Source organism: Peromyscus maniculatus, chromosome 14, assembly GCF_049852395.1.
Source record: "Peromyscus maniculatus bairdii isolate BWxNUB_F1_BW_parent chromosome 14, HU_Pman_BW_mat_3.1, whole genome shotgun sequence".
NCBI classification, from domain to species: Eukaryota; Metazoa; Chordata; class Mammalia; order Rodentia; family Cricetidae; genus Peromyscus; species Peromyscus maniculatus.
In genome coordinates this window covers 36,249,133-36,261,834 of record NC_134865.1, presented here as the reverse complement: position 1 = coordinate 36,261,834, position 12,702 = coordinate 36,249,133, and the positions used below count along the sequence as shown (strand labels likewise).

At 41.9% G+C, this 12,702-nt stretch overlaps 1 protein-coding gene across 3 annotated transcripts in view; it reads right to left on the bottom strand.

Annotated features, from left to right (window-relative positions):
* Hdac9 (histone deacetylase 9) overlaps positions 1-12,702 on the bottom strand; it is an 844,224-nt gene that overhangs the window by 185,097 nt on the left and 646,425 nt on the right. For all 3 annotated transcript variants that reach the window (XM_042260715.2, XM_016002464.3, XM_076550778.1), the window contains one exon: positions 564-671. In XM_042260715.2, coding sequence (XP_042116649.2) covers positions 564-671 — 108 coding nt within the window. The remainder of the gene's footprint in view (positions 1-563; positions 672-12,702) is intronic.

The following is a 12,702-nucleotide window of genomic DNA, read 5'->3' as shown; positions in this document are numbered from 1 at the left end:
ATCAACAATTTCCTCCCAATCCTTCCGTCTGTGTTGACTTTTTCCCCCTCCTCGCTCTGGGTGGTATCCTGAGCTTACACATACTACACAGCAACTGTGGTTTTTAAGTCACTTCAAAAGAGAATGTTGGGACAGCATCACAGATTTTACACACACACACACACACACACACACACACACACACGCACGCACGCACGCACGCACGCACGCACGCACGCACACGCACACGCTCACGCGCACGCGCACGCGCACACGCACATGCAAAGCACATGGTATTTTTAACATGGACCAAGGTTTTGCTCACCATGTCTATGGTCTTACAAATATACCAGTATGCTCTGACTACAGAACACACCGGAGAGGAGGAAGGCCCTTCAGGCAGGACAGTAACTACCTACTTACAGGGGAGTTCTGCTCACACCTCAGTGGCCATCTCCTTGCCCCCTCCCTCCATCTCTTCCCTTTATTAACACACTACGCCCACCACCCCACCCCCAAACAACAACATCCCTGTTTCGGCTTCTCCTCTGGATTTCCCACACTTAATGCAACCCAGACCTCACCTTCAGCTCTCCTGAGGCCACTTTGGAAGCCAGCTCAATGACACAGCCAACAGCCATGCGTGCAGCACCGGACGAGTGCAGCTCATTCCAAACGGTGTCACTGTCCACCTGAGCAAACAGTCAGCAGGGTCCAAAGAAGGAGAGAAAAGGAAAAGAGAAGAGAAGGGTGAGAAGGGGGTGGGGTGGGGGAGGGGAGAAGAAAGAGAAAACAAATCTCTGAGGAATGGCTGGCAGGCTAACGCCTATGTACAATAACATTAGTCTTCAGTCCTGGCCAGCTGAAAAGGCCTTCTGGACCTGGCTTTGCAATAGACTTTTCTCTGCACTGAATTCTCCAATGGAAACACATTCCTGCCATGCCTCACTGCCATTCTCTGTTTAGATTTCTCATTACAAACAGCATTACATAGGCCGGATCTGGCTTAGGTACAGGCCTGCTAAAATCCAGGCCCCAGCAGTAGGTAGAGCGAAAACCAAAAGCACTTAGTTAGACATAAAAATCGGATTTGCAAGTGCTGGAGGGAGAAAATGCCATTCTGACTGCAGGTTTATCAGGAGCCAATACCACTCTGATTGCAGGTTTATCCGGGTCCAAAGACAAGGTTTAGGCAGGTAGCAGTAAGAAGCAGTAACCATGGGCTCAGCCCCAAGAATGGAAGGGAATTGTGGACCTCACACTTAGAAGTTAGAGAGATTTGGTTTACACAGGAGAGACTTCATTCTTCTAGCACAGGTGCCCTTTTGAGACTGGTTTCAGTGCACGCTGGTTCTGCACTAGAGCAGCATCATGGAGGCATGGCTTAGCACTTGTTTAGAAAATGCCCTTGGTCCTTTTCCACAGACACAATTAGAATAGATATGTTAAGAATATTAAATGTGCAGTAGTAGTGGTTTTAATTATAATGTGTGTTACATGTGGTTATGTATAAACTAGTTCAAAATATTGAAATGTCAGCATCAATTGACAGGCAGCTCTGATCTCAGATCTCAGAGTGTGTAAATCATATGAAGTGTTAAGAAATGAGATTAAATGTTTGTGAATGTAAATATCAAGTCTTTGCAGATGGGCCAAAGAGAGGATTTCCTGGGCAAAACAAGCTTTTGCTTCAAAAAAATTGAGAATAAATCTAAGGTCCAGTCATATAGGAAAATAAAATAAATAAAAAATGAAGCATATTTACAAAATACTAATTGGTTTCCAGAGTAATGTCATATCTGTTCTTTCATCACATAGCCATTATTGACTTAAATTATGGCAAGTTGTCAATAGAACAAATAACAAAATCATATTGTTCTCAAGAAGTATTGGGCACATAGGTGTTCAATGGACACTTGAGATTCTTCAACCTATCCAAACAACTGTGACCCCCAAGTTGTCAATGAGGAATAAAAAAAAAAATCATGAAAAACTATATAACTATGCAGATAAACATAAATATACACACAGAAAATAAGGTCATCTAAACAGGATGACTGTGAAGAGAGAAGCTTTTAAAGCCAGTCTGTTAGGGAGACATCATAACCTTATTATTAAATCTGAGTTACACTAATTAAATTCTGTGACCTGATTTGCTTATCCATGAAACTATCTTGAGTATCATCTGATAGCTCAGAGGTTAACAACACATACTGTTCTTCCAGAGGATCTGAGTTTGGTTTCCGGTAACCACATGGCACATATTCACACAAACAAACCCACAAAGACATATTAAAAAATTAATCTAGAATACCATCTGCATATGACTGCTCCAAGGCCGACTAAGGAGGTAATAAGCAAAGGGTGGTTGCTCTTATTTCAGCCACTGTGACACCTGTACACCAGGCACAACTGAGCACGTGGAAGTGCTGCATGGACCGATGTTGACTGTGTGTCATGTAGTTTATAATCAGTGTTACATCACCACACACCTACTGCTGTCATAGCTCAGTCTAGATGAATGAGCGCTGGAACTGAGAAGTTAAATAAAGGTATATCACTGAATCCAAAAGGGCCAATCTAGACTGAATTACCACATAGCTTCTAAGCACCTTGTTTGTTAAATTTGGAATAAGCATTACTTATTTCTATATATTCTTACAGCACTTGGAAATTTCCTTCTAAAAATGTTAAATACTCCATCAGGTTAGAAATATTAGCTGTTTCTGGGTGGTGGTGGCAGCACACACATTTAATCCAGTCCTCGGCAAGTAGAGGCAGGCAGATCTCTGTGAGTTCGAGGCCAGCCTGGTCTACAGAGTGAGTTCCAGGACAGCTAGAGCTACACAGAGAAACCCTATCTCAAAAAACAAAAACAAACAAACAAAAAAAGGAAAGAATTATTATCTGTTCTTTCAAATGGGAACAATGTTGGATTAGCCATAAGACTAAAAGGCTTTAGGTTACCACATATATTTTCGTGTGAAATCCACCTACCTGTTCACACCCCTTCTGCTTCCTGGAAGTATTTTGTATTGATAAATAATCTGTGTCTATACAATTAGTGTTGGTGCATACAATAGTAGTGGTGACAGCTTGATTTCAATTTAGCTAACATCTGTCTTGCACCTAATATGAGTTGTAATTTGGGGATTTTTTTAGTAAAGACAGGGTTATTGTTCTCAAAGCGTGGTCAATGGCTTCTTGAGATTTTATGACTTATATCCAAAGTTTTGCTTATCTCAAATACATCCTTTTTTAGTGATCTATGATATTTCTCACTCATTCATTTATTTATACTAAGTATATAGGACATTTATGTAAGAACTACTTGAACGTCTGTTTTATGTACAGTTTATAATTAAGTGGTAAAAATGAACAATTTTTGCACATATAATCTGATGACTGACTTCTGGATTTATGAGTAGGTTTCTTTTACTCAGTGATTTGACTGTGACAACACATCACAGGCTGGGGAACTTACGTGGTTCAAGTACATTGCCAGCTAGTTTTTGCCTTGCAGCTGGCTTTCTGGGATGTTCTCACACAGCTGTCCCATGTATTCAGGTTCCAATGCTTAGAAGGCCACCTGTCCTATCAGGTGAAGAACCCATTTTTCTAATTTCATTTACTCTTAATTATTTTCTAAATGCTTATTACTATCATTACTATTATGGGTTTTGGATTCACCATATTAATTTTGAAAGAATTTTAGGGATAGCTCTATCCCAAAAGTTTGTTCATGAATCAATTTGCAAACACATTCCCATGACATCATGGTTCCAAACGGTGTTTCAGCTATGAAACACATCTCACACGTATTTCCACATCTTACAAGATCTCCCAGAGAATAATTAGATACTCTGGTGGCCACATTAGCTAGTTAGCGAGATCTTGATGGCATTAGTAACACATGCAAGACAGATCCTTAAAAGCAGAACCTCTGAACTTTAAAGTTATTGTTTTTCTTTCCATGCATATGAACGTCTTTATTCATCCACCAATCCACTTATTGATGAGTATGTGTTTGTGCATATGTGTGTGTGTGGTATGTGTGAATGTGTACGGTATGCATGTATTAGGGGTAGCAGTACAAGTGCCAAAAGGGAGATTAGGCTTAATAAGGAGAAAATGCAAAGACACAGACATTCAGAAAAGAATCAGCACCACGTGCATATAGATTTTAAAAAATTATGTCAAAGGAAGATTGTTTTCTAATTCCTCTACATATGGAAATTTTGCTTTTTTGTCCCATATCATCTATGTGAACAGGTTCTGTTCCCTACTTTCCAAAATGATAGCTCAAAGAATGGACTCTTTCTACCTGTGACTGCCTGACACCTAGCTTGCTGCTTAGATGGTGTATAGAAAATTATGGGAGGAAGAAGATCTTAAAAACTGTCCCTTCTGGTCCTGGAAGATTAGACACAGGCAGACATAAGGGTATAATGGAGACAGCAAATCAGGGAGCAGCCTGGGAACAAACAAGGCAGCCACATAAGTGACCAGGGAAGTTAACAACGTGGTTAAAGAGTAAAGACTCAGCATTCACGTTCGGCACTTACGGTGAGTCTAGAATGAACTTCAGGTACCACTTGATGAGGAGCCTATAGAGTAAGGTCAAAAGTCAACCAAGGGTCACATTCATGTGTCTCCTATAGAGTGGGAATGGTGAGTCTAGAATGAACTTCAGGTACCACTTGATGAGGAGCCTATAGAGTAAGGTCAAAAGTCAACCAAGGGTCACATTCATGTGTCTCCTATAGAGTGGGAATGGGAGCGCGAAATGCCTAGAATCAACTAAGGCTATACTGCAAGAGAGTCTACAGAATCAACTAACTACAAGTTATTCCACATGGAGTCCATGACAGCAGCTCAGGAGACCCTAAGTGAGCTGAGCTGAGGTTGCTGAGCCCCAGTGGTCAAAATTCCAGGTTGTAGACAAGTCAGAAACCAGGGATCAGTCCACAGGTGGCACAGTTACAAAGTCAGGAGACCAGGAACAATCAGGTTGCATAAGGAACCAGATTGCCATGGAAACCTGAATGTTCAGAGAACAGCATAAGGATTCAAGTCTCCATCCTTTCTCAGGCACCCGAATGTCACCTCTGGAGAAAAATCCAAGAGAGTGAGCTGTTGCTTGAATAGGCTTAAACCAATCATACATGGGTCTTAAAAAGATAGAATTTTTATCTGAAAGGAGAGGTTAAAAATAGAAGAGACTGATGTATTATTAATTGGGGAGATCAGTGTAACTGGGAGAAAAAGGGGAAATGTCCACTGGGCACTGTTGAGGGAACATAAGGTCTTCTGTTTACTTTCCTTTTATTTTGTTTATTATTTTGAGGTACAGTCTTGCTATGGGTGTTGTGATGATGTGGGAGTCACAAATCACCTGCTTCAGCCTCCCAAGTACTGGGTTTAGAGGTGTTTAATGCCTAGCTTTAGCTGTGTGATCTTATTATTATCACTGTTAATTTTGTATCATTGTGTATTGAATACCCATGCTCAGCAAGTGCTTTACCACTGAGCTACATCCTCAACCTTTATCTCATTTTCAAGGACAGAAAACTACTTGGTTAGATCCCAGGAGAAAATATTTGTCCCAGGTTCTGAACACAGTCTCTAAAGGCTATTCTATTATAGTGTTCTATTATTATTCTATGTACTATATTATTATTATTATTATTATTATATTATACTATGTCCATTATAGATATATTCTAATGTATCTATATATTATTAAAGACAAGAGGGTATAATTGTATATTACAGCAAACAGAACAATACCCAAATTAACATCCTCCCAATTCCCCTGTAGTATTTACCAAGATTTCTTTTGTAGGTCATTTTAATAAACAATGTTTTCACCATTGACATATTTCCTTGAGTCATCTCACTATGTAGACGAGGCTGAGACCCATCGACATGCCTCGGCCCCCACGTGCTAGGACTAAAGGAATATGCCACCGCCCAGCAGCCCATCCTAATTCACATTGCTCTTCACAGGTATTTATCACAGCAATAGGAAAGAAACAAAGAGACTTGCTGAGAAAGGATAGTATTATACTTTGGGGTGAGGGTCCTTTGACCTTGACGCAGGAGGAAGGCTTAGGAAGCACCAATACAATGGCAACATCCATCCTGGAGATACGTCTGTTTAGTGGTATAGAGAGGAAGAAGGTTGTAAGGCAAACTATGGCTTAGCAGGCCACAAGATTGTCCCTTGTGTTATAGTAAAAGAAATACTTAAGTAAAAACTACAACAGGCAAAACACTTACTCCTTCTAAAACGTGAGGATGAAGTAGAGACTGCTGGCATCAGTTTTTAAGCATGTACACTGAATAGAAGGAGAGGTCATTCTCTCTACTTCTCCATGGGCCTCAAGCTAAAAGTGCGCAGAAGAAAAGTGTCAAGAAACAGAGTTGCACGCACTCACTCATTACAGCAGTGTGAGGGTAAAGGGAAAGGCAGGAGTGCGGGATGGATGGAGAGTCCTGCATCCAACCTGGGCAGGAGTGCGGGATGGATGGAGAGTCCTGCATCCAACCTGGGCAGGAGTGTGGGACAGATGGAGAGTCCTGCATCCAACCTGGGCAGAAGTGCAGGACAGATGGAGAGTCCTGCATCCAACCTGGGCAGGAGTGCAGGATGCATGGAAAGTCTTGTATCTAACCTGGGCAGGAGTGCAGGATGGATAGAAAGGCCTGCATCCAACCTGGGCAGTAGTGTGGTTTGGATGGAAAGTCCTCCATGCAACCCAGATGCATGCTTCATGTCTGATAGTACCTGAAACTCTTAAATAAGCAGGAGAGTGGTGTCTCTAAGGAATTTCTAGTAGAGAAAAAGTAAACGCCAGTAAAGGACTAAACTGCTTTAAGAAACAGCCCCAAGCCAGGCGTGGTGTCCCTCACCTCTAATCTCTGCACTGGAGGAGAGAAGACGGAAGGATAGTGTGAGCTCAAGGCTGCCAAGCCAGAGGTTGAATGAAACTCAGCCTCCAGATGGGGTGGTGGGGAGCTCGGCAGTTAGGAGCACTGACAGCTCTTCCAGAGGACCCAGGTACAATTCCCAATACCCATGTGGCAGCTCACATCTGTCTGTAACTCCAGTCCCTGGGAAATTCATGCACCAGCATACCAGGAATGCACATGGTGCATAGACATATACATGAAAGCAAAATATCCATAAAATAACCATATATGTTATACATTATATATTATGCATCTGATAAATAATAAAATGAGCTACTACATCTCAAAATACAATGCATACATGTATACATGTGTACATATATACATGCATACATGCACACATAAACAAACAAACCCAGCCACTCCCTAGTATTATCCATATCTGGAAGAATAGCATGTCCCAGTCTTTGTCTGACAGTTAAGGAAATGTAGGATTAGAGGCTGGAGGACTGCAGAAAACTTCCCTAAGGAACCTGGAGAGTTGACGCATATCTCATTCACTCACAACACAGCAGAACACAATCCAGCAAATACATAATAGAAAACCAGTATGGATTGTTTATATTTTTAGCAGTACTTTTATATTCTCCTCCTCTGGAGTTCTTTGGTTTCTACTATTTGAAGTAAAGATGTCACTAATCATGGTACAAAGCCTTTCAGCCACAAGAGTGGTCTGTCTGAAAGGCAGGTTGGTACAATGGTGGCACAAAGTGTGTGTGAGTAACCAAACATCTGACTTGACTTAAGGCCAGTCTATGAGATGGGAACCAAACCCACCAAGAGCCTAATTCTCGATAGGCCAGGAACCAAGCCGAAAAGCAAGCACTACTGTTCCTCTAAAGAAATGCAGCAACAGAACGATTCCTAAGAACATTCTTCAGTACTCATTGGTCAGTGCCTTGCCCAGCCATCATCAGAGAAGCTTCCTCCTATGGAACATGAGAACAGACACAGAGCCCCACAGTCAGACATATGCAGAGAGTGAAAGACATTAGAATGCTCAGCCCCAAAAGGGATGCCTCCATCCCTCCCCTCAGGGCTCAGGAAACTTGGAGGAGAAGGAGGAGGAGGAGGTTGAAGGAGTGTAATAGGCAAAGGGGATGGAGGACGCCAGGAAATCAAGGCTTTCCAGACACCACAGGGCTGGAGCGGATACGAACTCACACAAGTTGTGGATGGTGCACGGGGCCTGCATGGGTGTGCACCAGATGGGGTGTGCACCAGATGGGGTGTGCACCAGATGGGGTGTGCACCAGATGGGGTGTGCACCAGGTGGGGTGTGCACCAGGTGGGGTGTGCACCAGGTGGGTTGTGTACCAGATGGGGTGTGCACCAGATGGGGTGTGCACCAGATGGGGTGTGCACCAGATGGGGTGTGCACCAGATGGAGTGTGCACCAGATGGGGTGTGCACCAGATGGGGTGTGCACCAGATGGGGTGTGCACCAGGTGGGGTGTGCACCAGATGGAGTGTGCACCAGATGGGGTGTGCACCAGATGGGGTGTGCATCAGGTGGGGTGTGCACCAGGTGGGGTGTGCACCAGACGGGGTGTGCACCAGATGGGGTGTGCACCAGATGGAGTGTGTACCAGATGGGGTGTGCACCAGGTGGGGTGTGCACCAGATGGAGTGTGCACAGATGGGGTGTGCACCAGATGGGGTGTGCACCAGATGGGGTGTGCACCAGATGGGTTGTGTACCAGGTGGAGTGTGCACCAGGTGGGGTGTGCACCAGATGGGGTGTGCACCAGATGGGGTGTGCACCAGATGGGGTGAGTACCTGATGGGGTGTGCACCAGATGGGGTGTGCACCAGATGGGGTGAGTACCAGATGGGGTGTGCACCAGATGGGGTGTGCACCAGATGGGGTGTGCACCAGATGGGGTGTGCACCAGATGGGGCCCTAGAGCCGAAAGCACAAATAGACACTCTCCAGCCTCAGTCCCTAACCTAGCAGCCATTTCCAATTGACAACTGCTTGAAAAGAAAAAATATAGTTTTCTACAGAGGAGTGTCCCTGGGTACAATGTGAGGTTGGCCCCACGCCCAGCAGTAGTTGACCAACACAAAATGAACTCTATGATAGTTTTGGAGGTTTCATGGTTCCTAATGCTTTGTCTGGGCTTTGTTTGTTTTAACCTTACAGGTCTTTTACTTATATATTATGGTTTCTGATTTTGTGTTTTGTGGGATTTCTGTGTGAGCAAATGCATGTGCCTCTGCATTTGGATGTGTTTCTTGTGCTTTTTCTTTGGCTCTCTTTTCCCCTGTTTATTTGTTTGTTTTTAATTGTTTGATTGTTTCTTAAAGAGAGCAAGAGTGTAAATTTGGGTGGGTGGGGAGGTAGGGAGGTCTGGGAGGAGTGAGGGGAGGGGAAACCATGATTAGAATATATTGCATGAAAAAAATCTAGTTTCAACTTCAAAAAAAGAATTCTCATTGGAGGAAAAGTAGTACAAAGCTATCATGATAACTTCATACTTAAGGACACTTTTTTTTTTTAACCAAACCTAGGATATGAATTTGGCCCCTGGAACTCCCATGGTAAAAGCAAGGAACCAACACAATGAAAGATTGTCTCCTGATGTCTACACATGGGCCATGCATGCATATCTAACCACCCCCCTCCCCCCCTCCCCCGCCCCCGCACACACACACAACACACACAAATAAACGAATATACATAATAAAAAAATAAAGTATCACTTGCTCCCAAATCAGTGATGCTGAGCTAGAGGGGCCCTTCTCTGGCAACACAAAGGCATATGGACAGGGTGCTGCATTCCCCACAACAGCAACTAGAAACATGAAACCCAACACACAGTCTTCCTCCAGGAAGTCACTAGTACAGTACATGCTTCATAGAGTAAGCTCTTTCCTAGGTCACTATATTTTCAGTTTTTTAGGAAGCCCCACTTCTACCTCACAAAATGCAAGGCTGACAGCAATTCCATCCATCATGGACCAGCTGAGGACTATGTGTCCTAACCTCCTATCTAAGCCCCTTCCAGCCTCTTCTTTTCAGATAGGGATCCAAAACACATGCTACTAATTCCATCTACTCTTGACAAGTGCTTTTGGCCTGTCCCCTCCATCTCTAGGCAGGGAGCATAGACTATGCTCACCAACTCCATCCATCCCCTCAAGGGGCACCAGGTCTATCATAGCAACTCCACCTACTCCAACTGCCTGAGGACCACATGGCTAGCACTTGGCTTGTAACCTCTCTTGTCTCTTCTCTTCAGGTAGGGGTCTTGACCTCCCATGACCAACTCCTCCAGCATCCATTGCCTGAGGAAAAGTCCTAAGTCCTTTCTCCAGTCTCCTGAAAATCATCTGTGAGAGTCTTCTAATTCTACAAAAGGTCAGGTCCTGGGCTTAGAAACCACATTTAGCTTGGGATGAGGTGAAACTATTACCCATGTAAAACACGAACACTGAGTTGCCCAAAGACTGAGCCCTAAGCCCAATACAGCTAGTCTACCACCTGACAAGTTGTGGTAATAAGAAACAGAGCTTCAAACATCTACTCAAAGTAGAGACAAGAGTTCCATGCCAAGAAACACTACCAATAACCTAGCTCCAGAATGCCTAGGAATAATAACAAATGCAGACATGAATAACCAAAGCAATAATGTTTTCCCAAAAATCAGTACTCAAATAGTAATGTTTTCTGAGAAAAGCTACTTAAATGGTATACAAAAACAACAATTTTAAAATAACAACATACATGATCAAGAACCTAAAAGAGGTAATGAATATGCTAGAATGAAAACTGTGAATATAAAAATAGCTGAATGAAATAATAAAAACAATTCAAGACATGAAAATAGAATTTATACAAAGATAAAATATTTTTTAAAAGTCAAAATGAAATAATACTTCAAGTGAAAAATTTAAGAACTTGATCAAATTTTTAAAAAAAGCCTTAAAAATAGACTGAATAAAGTGGAAAAGAGAATTTCATGTTATGAAGACAAGCTAGAGGAGCCTGATCAATCAAAGAAAATGTCAGTCCCTTCCAAAATATCCAAGGGAATACCCAGGAACTCTAGGATGCTATAGAAAGACAAAACTCAAAACAATAGGTGTAGGAGGAGAAGGAGGAAGAGGAGCAGGAGGAGGAGCATTTGAAGGCAAAAAAAAAAAATCTTTACAAATTTACCAAAAAAAAAAAAATCATAGAAAAAACTTGCCCAATCTAAGAAAAGAAATCCTTACCAAGTGTCAAGATGTATACAGAACACCAAAAGACAAGACTGAAAAAGGAACTTCTTAAGTTGTAAAATAGTCAGAACACTAAATACATGGAACAAAGACAGGATCGTGAAAGCTGTGGGAACAAAGAACAAGTTACATGAAATGGAAAACCCATCATAATAACAGCTGGTTTTCAATGGAGATTATGAAAGTCACGAGGCATTGACCAATGCACTACAAGTTACAAAAGACTGTAGCTGACAGTCCAGGCTACTGCACCCAGGAAAACTGCAAGTCACAACTGAAAGGGAGAGGAACAACTTCCATGACATGAACATATTAAAAGAATTTATGATCACTATGCTAGCTCTATAGAAGACACTGGAATCTTAAGTCTGAAAAAAATTAAACATACCCAAGAAGGCACAAGAAAGAAAGAAATAATTTTATTATATTGGATCAAAAGAAGTATAACAAAATACCACAGAGCAATAAAATAACGAACAATATACATTGTTCAATAGTAAATCTTAGTATTAATGGTCTCAGTTCCCCAATAAAGAGGCACAGACTAATGAACTGGATCAGAAAACAGGATCCACCTCTTTACCACCTCAATGAAACATGACCAGTGGTAGGCACACGGCTTTACTGTGAAAGAATGGAAAGGAGTATTCCAACCAAATGGAAATGATTCAGCAATCTCTCTGGAACTCACACTCTGACACCAATGAGCACAGAAGAAAGACATGTTCACTGGTGGACAGATAGCTCCTGAAAAATGTTGGTCTCAAGTCCAGTTTGCATTATCCTTTTATATTCCAAAAGCACAAGGTGGAGAGAGCAAACAGGCATGTGAAGATTCCCAGGAGCATGTGTAGTGGTTAGCACAGGCGCTTTTGCTTTTCAAAGGCATATGCTGCAGCTGAGAGGTGCAAGTTTTTGTGGTCAGGTCAGAACCTATTGTATTTCCACTGGTTTCCCAGGTCATTATGTTCCAAAATAATGCTTGGCAATAAGTAGTACAAGTAGTGCTTTAAATAAATTACTAAATGAATCAATAAGTCAGTATTTCAAAATTGTGTATGTGTGTGTGTTTTACCTTATAACTAAGAAACAAGCAGATATAGCTACTTTAATATCTGACAAAATAGACTTTAAATAAAACTGACCAGAAGAGTTAAGAAAGGATACTTAATTGTCACCAAAGGAAAAAACCAACCAGAAGATATCACAATCATAAACACATATGCACTGAAGCAGGAGAACCCAGTCTCATAAAAGAAGCACTATTACGCTTTAAAAACACAGACAAAGCTTATCACAACAAGAATGGGAGGTTTCAATACCAAACTCTCATTAATGAATATGTCATCTGGGAATAAAACTAAGTAGAGAAACTCTGGAGTTAAATGACATCATAAATCAAGTAGATTTAGCAGATATCTATAGAACATTCCACCCTAAAACTGAAGGATATCCATACTTGTCAGAAATCCAGAGAATTTTCTCCAAAATAGATTACATATTAGAACACAAAGCAAGTCT